The sequence below is a fragment of the Calidris pugnax genome, unplaced genomic scaffold, assembly GCF_001431845.1.
Source record: "Calidris pugnax isolate Ruff unplaced genomic scaffold, ASM143184v1 scaffold44, whole genome shotgun sequence".
Taxonomy (NCBI): Eukaryota; Metazoa; Chordata; class Aves; order Charadriiformes; family Scolopacidae; genus Calidris; species Calidris pugnax.
This window is the reverse complement of record NW_015094506.1, coordinates 49,684,814-49,698,717: the sequence shown is the minus strand read 5'-3', so window position 1 is coordinate 49,698,717 and position 13,904 is coordinate 49,684,814. Positions and strand designations below refer to the sequence as shown.

Below are 13,904 nucleotides of genomic sequence, written 5' to 3'. Positions count from 1 at the left end.
GGGATCAGTAGTTCAGTTTCCTTATGTCCCTCTGGGGACCAACTTCCCTAATGAAGCACATGAATTTGATATCAGAGAGGAAATTGAGAAAGACAAGATATTCTGTTGTGATGCCATACAAAGCTGTAGTTCATTTTGTATGCATGTTTTTTTTATTTACTTTATGGCTTCTCTCTGCATTTGAACTGCATCTTCCACTCAACACTGTTTTTTTGTCCAAAATAAAGTAAGTCATCTTCCCTCATTAAAGACATGTTTCAATTAGAGTCTTGTGACCTATGGAAAAGAATATGAAGCATCAGAATTATCAGACATGCAAGGAAGTGTGTATGGCGGCACTTCCAAGCTGAAATATCTTAGCATCAGTCTGAAATAATGAACTTTATGTTTCCCCCACACATACACAAATCAAAGTCATATATAGGAAATTTACATTCAAGTTGGTTTTCTTTTTCATTAAATTGAAAAGCATATTCTCCATTGTGATCATTCACTGACTGTAGTGCTTTCCAAGTGGAGGGATCTGAATACAAAAGTAAAAATGGAAGAGTACTTTTATTTTTCTTACAGTTTAGAGAAGCCACTGAGAGCTTCATACAAAAATCAAAGGTTTTCTTATTTGATTTTTTTATCCTGAGGACAATTCTCTCTTGTCCTTTAGTGTACATCAGGATTATGATCCTTCATTGTAATGGTCCTAGCTTATTATCATATAATATTTTTTTTTTATTATTTCCTAGCAAAAACCTGGTAATTTGCAATTTTAAACAAAATATATATTTTTTTTTTAACTTTTATAACAGCAACAGCTCTACATTGGCTCAGCCACTGGAGTTTCACAGCTTCCTTTGCACCGCTGTGATGTGTATGGAAAAGCATGTGCCGAGTGTTGCCTTGCGAGAGACCCTTACTGTGCCTGGGATGGTTCATCTTGCTCACGTTACTTCCCCACTGCTAAGAGGTAGGGACAGTTTCAGATGTCTGCATGGTTTGCTATTTGTTTTAACTGATGGGCTCAATATGACCAGAGGGCTTTGGAGATTTTTCATAGGATAGTTAACTGGAGCCCTTTCTCTTCCAAAGAAAACATAATTGTGGGAGTTACAAGCAATATGAAGTCTTGGTTGATTTAAAGTGAACACTGCTACTTCTGGGGTTGGCTTAAAAAGCTATTGTGAAAAAACGTTCAGAAAAGAGTTGGCTGAAGTGGATTCATAACTTTATTTTCAGTAACAAAGAGCAAAAAGAAAAAATCCCTTTCTCTAACATTAGGAGGGGGCTTGATATTAAAATAAAAGAACTACTTGCCCAGGTAAATTGTCCTGCAGTTTTATGAATTCTCATTCAAAGGAAATATTTATAAAGTGTTTGGACATGAATGGAAAGTCGGTTTGGTTTTGGTTTGGTTTTTTTGAGATCTATATTATTCAAAAGTATAAATTGTGTATGTTGATGTGTACCTAAATGCTGCCAGGTCAGAACAACCACTATTCTACATTAACTCTGCATTGATGTTAAAGGTTTTGTGATGGAAAAGTTAAGGGAAAATGGACTCTGCAAGTGAAAAATATCATTTTTATAAAAAATTTACAAGTCCTAGTTGCCTGATATGAAAATTTCAAATTATATATTCTTTGCCTGCCTTTATCTCTGAAATTCTTTTTCATCAAATGTATAAGCTAATTATTGAACAGCTCTTAGCTACTGTAGTAGAAATCAGGAATAACAGAATAGATAATCACTTGCAAATAGAAATAGACATTGGTGTAGTGTTGAGATTCCCATGATAAATTGGCTAAAATGATAAAAAAGTGCTCACATTAAATCAAATATGCCAAACATCTCACACTGAAGAAACAATGAGTGCAAGGGTTTATATGCATAAGGAGCCATTCTTTTTATTTGGAGAATGTAGGGATTTCAAATTGCAGATTTGGAGTGGTTGTTGCAGGATGTGAAATGTGGCAAAGGGTGGGAAGTAGCATTTGTGTCACAGACTTTTCAGATGGAGGTGATTAAAATTTCAAGGTTTGCGTTACAATATATCCTAAACAAATACTGATGACAAAAGAAAAAACTGATTATAGGACATCAGGTTCTATTTTACACCAGGAAATAGAGTTAATCTGAGACAAGCTTTTTGTGAAATTCTTCAGAAAAGAATTAAAAAGGAGAAACTGAACCCATCCCAAAAAGAAGAGCTGGTCAAATTTTTTCAGCTGGATAGACTAAATTCAAATTTGTGGTGGGAGCACGGCAGTTCCTCTGCAGGAGGAGGAGGAAACAGGGGAAATGGACCAGTAAGGTTTTCTAGGAGAGTCTGAGAGATTGATTTGATCTGAAAGTTTTAAAGGTTAGAAGTCAGTGTGGTTGACTACCGCCTCTGAGCCAAAGGAGAGAGTAAGGTCAGAAATGACTGACTCTTCTCTGCTACCTCCCTACTGATCTTTATCCCTGAACCTCATCCTTTCTCATCATTCACTAGCACCCATTCCTACTCCCAGCCCATCTCAAGACCCATAGAGCACATCATCCTGTCATTCATCTGCTTAGCTGATGGAAGAAATAGGGCTCTTTATCTTCCTTATCTGTCTCTCCAACTCATTAAACAGCAGATGGAGCTCACGGTTGCCATCAGGGGTAAAGGACTAGGACCTTTTCTTACAGGGATTAAGGGGCAGGTTTACTGTGGCTAAACTGGGTTGCACAGCTACAGGAAAGCCTTGGGGTGCATATTTTGCTCTTCTCAAGGCCACTATGAAAGAAAAAGTACTGGGCGGCTGGGATCCTGGCAATGCACCCAGAAACAGCCGCTGTCCCACCCTGCTTCACCCCATTTTTCCACTGGCAACAGCAGCAGTGGCAGAGTAAAGGTCTGGGTTACTGGGGGAGATGATCTTCTGTTTTACCTGATACCTGCTGTACCCACTGCCTCAAGCCAGCTTTGAGTGCATCTATGACAAAATCAGCATTGCTGGAAACAGCTTAAATGTCAACATTTTCCTAATAATGAATCCTTGTAATTTTAGGCTCCAGAAATATTGGGAAAGTTGAGTCCTGAGGCAATTGCACATATGCTTTACTAATAGTTGGTTTGGGGTTTGGGGTTTTTTTGTTTTGTTTTGTTTTCTTTTTTTTTCCTTCTTTTTTAAAAAGGAGCTTTTATGAGCCATGATTTTAATTCACTTTTCTTTCTTTGTGTATTTTACAAGTCTAAATGACAGTTCAGAGCTCCTGTAGTATGACCACTTAACTTTACCCCATGCAGATGTGTTCTGGTTCATATTTCATAAATCATTGTGTTGATTGAATGGTGATATGTGCGATATTTTCCTGAGATTCTAACTAAACATCGCATCCAGCCTCCATTGACAGTAATATGAGTTGTTCCACAGATATCTTTTCTACGAAAAGTAGCCTTTAAATATGCTGCATTTCAAAATTTAGGAAGGAGTAACAAAATTTCATGGTTACTTATGGTTTTGGTGTATTTTTATTCATTGGTAATGAGTGATACGAAGATGATAGCTGAAATTAGGTTTAATACATTTCTAGAATCATATATCAACTGACAGCACGTTCCTTCCTATTAAAGCATGTTAATTCATTAGGATAATTTTAAAGAAGTTTTTATTCAGAAAGATTTAAAAAATGCACGTTCTGAATTGTTTTTTCAAAAGAAAAAAAAACAAAAAAAGGACTATTGCCATACTTCACATAATTAACTTCAGTTTTAACATTTCAATAGTTTTCAGTGGTAAAAAAAAATATGGTTAAAGTCTTTCATCCAAGAGGAGTCAGCTGCGCAGTTGATGGTGGCTCTGTGAGAACTCTTAGCGTGTGCTGATGCTGGGCCCTTAGTGAGAGTCTGCAAACAGGGTTAGTGAAGAGAAGAGAGATGGTCTCTGTGCTGCAGAACAATGGCTTTTAAAAAATGTGAGTTGTTGTCACAAGGGAGTGTCCAACAGTGCTTTTTACAAGGCTACTTGACTTTTGCATATCCGTTGCTGGATGCCATAATCTGGAATCACAGCATTGTTCAGCAGCCTAATCCTCTTTGTTCTCCTCTAATTTTGCAAGCCCTCAGGCTTTCTCTGATTCCTAAAGTAAAGTGCTCACACTTGAAACACATCTTTGTTTGCCTTGTTCTTTTTTCTTCTTTTTTATATGAAACGCTTTTCTTTGGCTCAGTTGAATTTTGTGTCACAGCTATTTAAATAAAAATAGGAGCAAACAAAGAGAGAACACCAAATGTAAAATAAAACTGTATTTAAAAAGCTCTCCTCTGTTAAATACAAATTTTTTTAGCACAGATCAATATGTTTCCCAAAAGAGCCAGTGGAAATCAAGCTGGGGAAAGAATATACTATGTTAATTGGACAAGCAATAAGGGCTACAACTCAGACTCAAGCTGCAAAGGATGGAATAAATGGCATTTCAAAATCCTCCTATCCACATGTTTTATCCTGTTTATTCTAAAGGAAAAGCCATTTACAACAGTTTTGGAAAATGTTTTATCAGAAATGTTTTGATGAGGTCTGTCATGGCTGAAATGATCTATTTGTTTTAATATAGATTTTGTAGAAAATGCAGCACTTTGACATTGTTTCAAAGCCATCCATCCCAACATTACTTTTAGCTAGAAGATGCCATGATACTTAAAGTATTCTGTACTTGCAGAAAAGCTGTAATTTCTTCAGGGTCTTTTTGGTGTATGTTTAACTGTACTTTGATCCCTTAGCGGTCCCTTTATCTATGAATCAAGTCATGAATTTTTCTGTGATCAATATTACTAACAAAGTTAAAATAAACTTAATAGGTTTAGTGCAAGAGGAATGTTTTTAACATTTTCTGAACAATTTACATGTAAAGGCTGATTCTATTAAGCATAGAACATAGTAGTAACAATATGATTTCCTTCAAAGTGCTGTTTAGGTGTACTTCTGACCTCTGTAATTATAGATATGTTCCATTTGTTGCTCTTCAGTAACGGCAAATGTGAATGTTGACCAATGAGAAGGTCACTAAGATTTTAAATGTGATATTTTCAGACGTACCAGACGACAAGACATCCGAAATGGAGACCCGCTTACCCACTGCTCAGACCTGCAGCATCATGGTGAGTTATTGGTATGACTGAAGTACAACTAATTTGTATGTAATTTACAGACTTTGCATGAGTAAAGTAGGAAGCATATGAATGACTCGGTGAAATTGTCTTGAACATCTGGGAAAGATGAATATAATACATCATTATCCCAATGTAGATTGCTTACAATGGCCTGGATCTGTTGTTAAAAACCGATTTTCTTTTTTTGTTGTTTTTCCTCAAGTTAACAGTTTTAAGCATTTTAATTTTTCTGCTTCTCTTACATGATAATACCAAACCATCAGGCTAGGCATAGTATGTCAGAAAAGTCATATCTCCTTCAGAACAGCAAGAAATACGTACATATGTTGCTACATATACTTTGCATAGGATCATAACCAAGCACATAATTAACTACCTTTGCTAAATATGGAATGGTCTTTGTTGTAGATGCCACACTACCGGTCCTTAAAATCAGGATGTTCCTTGCAGTAGGCCTGTCCCCTGTGCTTTCAGCATGGGCTTTCTTTGATGTTGTTTGATTTTGGGTTTTGTTGGTTGTTTCACTTTCACTGTGTATTGACCAGATCTTTCTTTCTTGAATTGTTTGGCTGATAAACTTCTCACAGTTACTAGTTTGTTGCCAAACTCTTCGGGCGATCTTCACTTACAAAAGGAAAAAAAGTCCATTTTGCCATAAGTGAAGAGAACACTTAGGCAATACTTCCCTCTGCTGGAAAAAAATGGTTACTCATGTTTGTGGTACATCTATAATAACAGTTAAACCACTGGCCAGATTTCTGGGACAAATAAAGAGGAGGTGGCTGAAAATGGAGATACCTCAAAACCCTCATGTCTTCCAGTCCTTGTAGTAGCAAGAATGATAAATAGTCCAAACTGGTACTTTTGTGCCAGCTGTAATTCACCACCATTCATTACAGTAATAGTTTTCTCTGTCTTCCTTTTTAATGATTTGAAACTTGCAGCTAACATAGCTTTTCTTTTTACTTCTTGATTCTCAGACTCAGGCCAAGCTACTCAGGGGGCAAAAGGGTTTGGAAAAGTGCATTAATAGACTATAATCGATATGCAGTTGTCATGTTTTGAGAATTCATGAATACACTAGTTTAGATTTGAACTATTCAATGTGAACTAGTTGAAAGTTCACAAATTTCCAGTTGCATGGTATCTAGCAATGCTTATTCAGTGAAGGTGAGACTATCCATATAGTGGGGCTGCGATGACATTTTCAGTTCCCCTATAAGAAAATTTCACCCAGCACTAAATATGGATTTTATTACCAGCAGAAGCACACCTTAGCTTCACCCTTTTAGTATCTGGACATTTTACTCATGAGTAAGACAATGGTCTAGGCTACCAAAAGTCCAGGTTCTTTTAATATTCTCTTTCCCTTGCCAGCTGTGCTTTTTACAACTGTAGGTCTGTTCTTTGTCGTCATAGAAAAAAGAGGAGATTTCAAAGGATTTTGGTTTTAATATGTTCCCATATTTGGTATACATATTTGTCTGAAAAGATGTCTTCTGTCCAAAGGGAAGAGAGCAATCCAGCACAGTTTTTTTCATTACAATAATCATGAGAACTTAAGGTCAGAAAAAAGCTGTTATATGGTATACCTGATCACAAAGATCATTATTACTATTATTATATCCCTGAAAATTTTGTTTAACGGTGAAACAAAGACAAGTGTAATTAGAAGAATCAGTAGCTTACAAAAATACTGAGATAATGCAGTTCTGGGTCCTAGACTTCAAGGATGTACTGTCAAAATACTTTATGTAATTGATGTTTTAGATGGTTCTTGAGTGAAATTTTCTCTAAATGAATTCTGAGTTGTAAATCTATAAAATTTTCATATATTTACTTATCATTTATGAATGTTCCTGCAATGTACAGAGATCTGCATAGCCCATAAACTTCCTATGCCAACTTATGTTGAGTTTTTCCTTGGTTATGAGTAGCAGTTTCCTGGACAACAGATGAAGAATCAAGTTTGTCTATAGCCAAAAATAAGCTCCAGCAATCGTTTACTACTTGTCTACACATTCTTTTGCAGTAACTGCCAGTTGATTTTCCATATGAACCAACAGAAAAAAGAAAAAAGAACAATCTCTTGGTGTATATCTCACTTGTAAAGACATTACAGAAAGTTATTTTGACATCAGTTTGAAGCAATAATGCTTTCAATAAGGTTTAGGTAGTTCTTTCAGTTGTCCTTTTGTGCAAATGTATAAGAAACAGTATAAAATGACTACATAGCAACATTAGAGGGAGCTGAGGATCCTTAGCTGTACAGGTGTTCGGCAGACAGTAACGCATATTAATAATATAATATTAAAGCTTATTAATAATAGATATTAAAGCCCGATTACCTTTGTGTCAGCTAAAGAACGATTTTGTGGTTTGTTTTTTTTTTTCTGAAGCGTAACATACTGTTGCTGTCAAAAATTAATCAACTTTTTTTTTTAAGAATTTGTGAAAGAAGAGGCATCTTTTTTTTAGGTGATTCATTGCAGAGGAAGCTCAAAGAATCACTGAATTTAACTGTATAGTGAGATTCATTCATCTGCAAAGCACTCTTGGTATAAGTACTTAGCCTTTCATACTTCTTTGGTTATGTCAGAAATTATGTATTTAAAGGATATTTATCAGAGTAGTAAACTGATACTGCTGTTGGGTTCATTTTGGGAATTACAGCTCTCAGACAGGATTTTGGGTTGAATTTCATAACCAACTTCATGACTTCTATAGTTTTCATATTCCTCCAGCTGCTCTTCTGAACTTCCCAGACTTTCATTCTTCCTTCTAGCCTCTTCAGCTTCTCCCTCAGTCCCAGAGCAGCACTCTGATCCTGTGATTATTCCATCACTCCGCTTACTTTCTTGCACTCCTCGTGCTCAATATTACATGAACTTTATAGACATTTCTGGGCCCTGGCTTCTGCTCCCTTAAGTCATTGTAATGGAATTTGAAGGATCTATTAAATCCTTCCTCTCTCATTGTGTGACTGTCACCTATACTATGTTTTCTGGAGCTGTGAGGAAATTTAAAGGGGGCTTCTACCACTTCCTGTGGTGATCTCTAACACACTATAATGCCATGGATCAGATCCAAGAAAACACTCAGAAGTTTGAAATGTCACCAGAGCACCCACCTTCAACGTGACTTCCATGAAAACTTGTGACTAACTTCTTAGATACTAAGGATATTCTAGGTACCTAAGTTTTCCAACAGAAACTTCTCTTAAAAATATGCTACTGCTCGTGGGTATTAGGACCTTTTCCAAAGAAGTAATCTATTTTTATCCTCTGTACTGATATTTAGAATCTAGAAGACTGTCTCCTTGGATATAATGAGACCAGTCTTACACGTGTTCTGTTCCTGTATAATTCACTTGGACTATGCTGTGTTCAGGAAAATATATTCAAGTGGTGCTGCAAGCCAACTAATGAGTAACCTGCTGGTTAAATCAGCTATTTAGGATGTGGAAGAAGAGGACTCAAAGACCACTTAGGCTTAGGAGATTGACTTGAGAACTCTACTTCCAATACAAGCACCCAAACTGTCAGATTGCTGTTGTTGAAGTTGGGCCATTCTGCAACCATGACTCAAAGTTCATGGAGCCTGGGAGAAAGGAATTGCAATGGAGCATGCATCCTAGGGTGAAATCCCCGTGTTTCCATCCTTTACTCTGGAAGCCTGTAAATCTCTGTTTCACAGAAACACATTGCTGGAGCAGTAACATATGTGTCCCAGGCTATAAAAGGGGACATTTCCTACTGACTGTCTTATGCTGCAGCCCTGCATGTGCTATCTGTTGTGGATTCCAGTTCAGATATCAAACTGCCTCTCATTGACTATTTGAGGATCTTTGGCTGCCTGCTCATCCGTGTGAATTCTTTTCCTAAATGAGAGCACCTAACTTGAAACAGAAGAGGCAGGACATCAGTCAGCCATTCACAATGTTAAATCTGGGCCCATGAGTTATCAGCAAATAATTTTCATTTACAATCTTTATCTTACCACTTCTATTTATATTCAGTTAAACTGTTCAAATACTTCCAGTTCCTCTGTTTCATTGACAGAAATTCACCCATGCTCCATCTCAGACGTTTCCATTGGTACTGTTGGCTACCTTCTCTTCCAGCTGTCTTTCCTTTCTCTTGCTGCTTTGCTTTCTAATTCATTCTTCCATTGCTCCACATATTCCTGGCCCAAAGCTGCACTGACATTCTTCATAGGGATGTGGTTTCTGAGAGATGCCATAAAAGTTGTTTCATTTAGTTGTTTATATAGCACCCCACTTACTTGCCGGAAAGGTTCACAATCCAGCAGAGGAAAGCAAGCTAACCCGTTCCCTATTTGCTTAGTGCTAATATACCATTTGATGTTTCCTCACTGAGAACTGGGCAAGCACCAGTTCCTATTCTGTCCCCCATTTCTTCTCCCATCTTCTCTCAGGGCTGCAAGTCATTATGGAAAGGCATACGATGCTGTATCAACATAAACCAGGAGCTCAATCTTAGTTTTACCTTTGGCTCTGTCATCTAGCAAACAGCCTGTGTTTGCTAAACAACATGGCCAGTATGATAAAGGCACAGTGAAAGCAAGCAACACTTGACAAAGGATTTATCTGAGAGGATTTTAATTAGACATCATTTTCCTGTTAAAACATAGCAAAAGAAGCTCCTTAAAGATTGCCAGTGCTAAAGCTCAAAAGTGGAAAATGGAAAGAATGACAAAAAATTGCAAAGAGATAGGAAATCCCATGAGTTCAACACAGTGTTAAATAGCTTACCAACCCCTTCCTCCCCATCTACTCTCTGGGATTATTGTACTGTTCCCACTTAAGTCCATAACAGCATTTTAAAGAGCTAAGGTTGAGACTTGAAATATGATGCCTTACAGCCTCTGTGGTATTGGAGAAGAATCAAATACCATATAGGTCCTATAGCTATGTGATATTTCCAGCAAGTTGATGAATATCTTGAAACATTGTTGTTCCAAAAGGAAGTAATTTATTCCACTTTCTTTTTCCCCTCCTATAATGTCTGGTTTATTAACCTCATTACATTTCCATAAATTATATCAGTATGAGAGGAAATGATTAATTGAAGATTGTTTCCTCAAAAACATTATTCCTGGTCATTAACAGCTTCAGCAAACTGCAGTGCCATATAATCTAAACACATTATACTACTTTTAAATAGCCCCGTGTTTTATTACTTTGCTCTAAAGTATTATGATCATAGAGCCCAGGAGGCATCATTACAGACATTCTGCAACTGCACCCTGAGTTTTCTCACTGCATACGGTTTGCTATTAAAAATTCTTGTCATGTCCTAGATGTTTTCCTTGATGCATAATGATGAGGTTTACACAAAATTTCACAATGAAATTCATTAACTTCACATATTGATATGTTAACAGCTGTTAGGATTTAAAATACAAAAATAATAACAAAAAAAACCCAAAACCTACCGGGGATCCTTACAAAGATATAGATGGTAATGGAGATTTTCAAAATGGCATACTGATATGAGGAAATTTTTCTTTTAAGGTTTTTATCTTTAAACACCTTCAGAGAGCCTAATTCAACAAACAAATTCAATTAACAATTAAGAATTTTCTTTCTTGATAATTTTAATTCTTTTTTTCTTGTTTTACAGATAACCCAAATGGTCAGACCCTTGAGGAAAAGATTATCTATGGAGTAGAGAATAGCAGCACTTTCCTTGAGTGCAGTCCAAAATCTCAGCGTGCTGTAGTCTACTGGCAGTTCCAGAAGCAAAATGATGACCGCAAAGAAGAGGTACAGTAGAAAAAATTAAGAGATTCAACTAGTCTTTTCTATGAAGATATACTTTAACCTGAGTCCTTCCCAGAATAAAGTCCATCTGTATTTTAATTTAGCAGTTTCTCTGGAATCTTATAATTTCTGTTGTTCTTCACCATATTCTTAGCACCATAAAATCCTATAACTCTCTAATAAATTTTACACAGTTACATCAGAAAACATTTCATATCCCCTCCCTGGTCAGACCCCTTGCAAAACACACCAGTTTTCCCTTACTTAGCTCAGAAATACAAAAAGTCATCATGCTATCTGAGTGCCACCTAAAGCATCATACAAGGCTTATATTTAACTTAAATATTACAAAGACCTTAAAACTGCCTTTGAAAAGAAGTCTGAGTGCATTCATCTAATTATACTGAAAGGCAGTCTAAGAGGAGCATTTCCGATGTACTGCATGCTCTGAGACTTTACTGCAGATAAGACAGAGATGTAAGGAAGTGGACATAAAAGTATGAAAACTTGTACATTTTTTTTTTAAAAAGAAATATTCACAGAGGCAAAAGCACAGGGTCTCCCTACTTGCATTACACTAAGCTGATACTTTATTTTTCTTCTTCTCTTGTCACCAACATTCTTATGTTATTACTCACCCTGATCTCAAGAAATGTTACTATCAAGCTGGGTCACTCATATCTTAAAAGAATAATCTACTCTGGTAGGTAGGGAGATCAAGCTAGAAAACAAAAACTTGTTTGTTGCATTGAAGTATTTGTAAATATACTCACAATACTCTTAAGCATTTGGGTTTTTTTGAAGCATGTACTAAATATTTATGTTAGCAGCTTTAGATAGTTTGGCTGCTTTATTTGCATAAGTAGTAAATGATTTAGAATTTATTTTTGATGGAGAGAGCAACACGTATCTTTGTGCCCTTCCTGCCTGCAGTGACATGTTCATTCAAAGAATGAAAGTATGTTCCTAGATATTAATTAATTCAGAAAAATACAGTATTTTGGACAGCTGCTTTCTGACTCTTAAAATTTTGTGATTAATCCTTATTATTTCTTTGTAAATGCTCCACTTATGCAGAATCCACTTCTATGCATAAAGGCTTTTGTAGTAAGGAACAACAGGAAGCTGGAAAACCTTTCCCACATATATAGCTGCACTTGACTGAAAGCTGATTATAAATGTGACCTTGGTAATATAGTCAAATGCATCCATGTTGACTCTGCTGTGTATAGGCTTGCATTTTGTGTAGTCTTACCAGCAAATCCATCTGACAGACTTGACACAGGTCTTTGTTCAGCAGCAGTAGGGTCCAAGGAGTAAGTTCTTAATCCTCCAGACTCTCTTCGCAGCACATCAGTGGTTTTTCCAGAGTATTTAAGCATTCCATAGCCAAGATGACTGGCAAGGGGTTTTCCATTCATGTGTTTTGGGGAACTTGTGGCCAAGTTTTACCAGCTGAAAGGAGCAGCAGTAAGGAACTACTATGATTAGAGGATAATTTTGCACATATATGAAAGATAACTATTGAAATTACCACTCTTTTCCAATACAGATAAAAGTGGATGATCGCATGATCCGGACAGAACAGGGCCTATTGCTACGAAGTCTTCAACGGAGGGACTCTGGTATTTATTTTTGTCATGCTGTGGAGCATGGGTTCATGCAAACTTTGCTTAAAGTGACCCTGGAAGTAATTGACACTGACCACCTGGAAGAGCTGCTCCATAAAGAAGAAGATGGTGACGCCTCCAAGATCAAGGATGCTACCAATAGCATGACCCCCAGTCAAAAGATCTGGTACAGAGACTTCATGCAGTTAATCAATCACCCCAATCTCAACACAATGGATGAGTTCTGTGAGCAAGTTTGGAAAAGAGACCGCAAACAACGCCGGCAAAGGCCTGCCAATGCGCAGGTGAATACAAATAAGTGGAAGCACCTACAAGAGAATAAAAAGGGTAGGAACAGGAGGACCCATGAATTTGAGAGGGCACCACGTAGTGTCTGAGCTACATTACCTCTAGGAACCTCATCCAAGTAGAAACTTGTATAGACAGATAACTGGAAAAAAATGCAATATTCATGAACTTTTTCATGGCATTATGTGGATGTTTACAAGAGTGGAAAGTTCAAACAATTTCCACCAGGTTTAAATAAAATCCATTTCTAACTTTCCTAGTAAGTCCTTCCTCTCTGCTCTGATTCTAAGACCAGAAAGACCAGAGTTTCAAGGATGGTAACTCACCTGGACATAACTTACTGCTCAAAAAGTTCTGCAAGAGTTCAGCAGGCAGGTTTTGATTTCTCTCTTGCCTGAGATATAAACAAAATGTTGTATTTCATGCTGTCATCTTAAAGAAAATAAAAACCCCACCTTTCATCATCAGCACTACCATTTCTAGACTTATATATAAAACTGCATGAACTCATTAAGCTGATGAACGTCTAAACACGTGATTGGACACAAGGATTTTGTTCTTGTTTTGTCTACCAGTTCTCCTGTTTATGTGTGCTAGAAGAGGAAAAACAATACTGAGTGAGATTGTTTGTGGAAATCTGAACAGCATAAGCCATCCATCATCTGGAAGAACAAAAAATGTGGAGTACACTGGCCTACTACTGATGACTTCTTTCAGCTTTGATCTAAAGATGTATTTTATTAAAACTATAATTTAAATGTACTATGAAAAATATGCAGCAAACATTAGCTCTTTTCTAAAATAGATTAGACTTTTTGTCTTAGGAATATTGTACTTCTAATTATTGGTTTAGAGGAAAAAAAGACAACTTCAAATTATGAGCTGCTTTACTCTTTTGTTTGGAAAAATCTTCCAGGGGAGCTAGTCACACTGCAGTTAACCACCTCCCCTCTCAGTAACCTATATGACATGTAACTTCAAAACGATTTTAAAACTAAGCTATTTTAACATGAAAGTTGCTGTATAGCATGAAAGTCTTCTGCATTCTTTTTTTCTAAGTATGGTATTT

The 13,904-nt window shown here is 36.7% G+C and overlaps 1 protein-coding gene across 1 annotated transcript in view; it reads left to right on the top strand.

Annotated features, from left to right (window-relative positions):
- The window catches only part of SEMA3A (sema domain, immunoglobulin domain (Ig), short basic domain, secreted, (semaphorin) 3A), a 241,125-nt gene extending 227,434 nt beyond the window's left edge, over positions 1-13,691 (top strand). The window contains exons 15-18 of the mRNA XM_014964076.1: positions 804-961; positions 5,052-5,119; positions 10,777-10,919; positions 12,469-13,691. Coding sequence (XP_014819562.1) covers positions 804-961; positions 5,052-5,119; positions 10,777-10,919; positions 12,469-12,924 — 825 coding nt within the window. The 3' untranslated portion in view covers positions 12,925-13,691. The remainder of the gene's footprint in view (positions 1-803; positions 962-5,051; positions 5,120-10,776; positions 10,920-12,468) is intronic.
- The last annotated feature ends 213 nt before the right edge of the window (positions 13,692-13,904 follow it).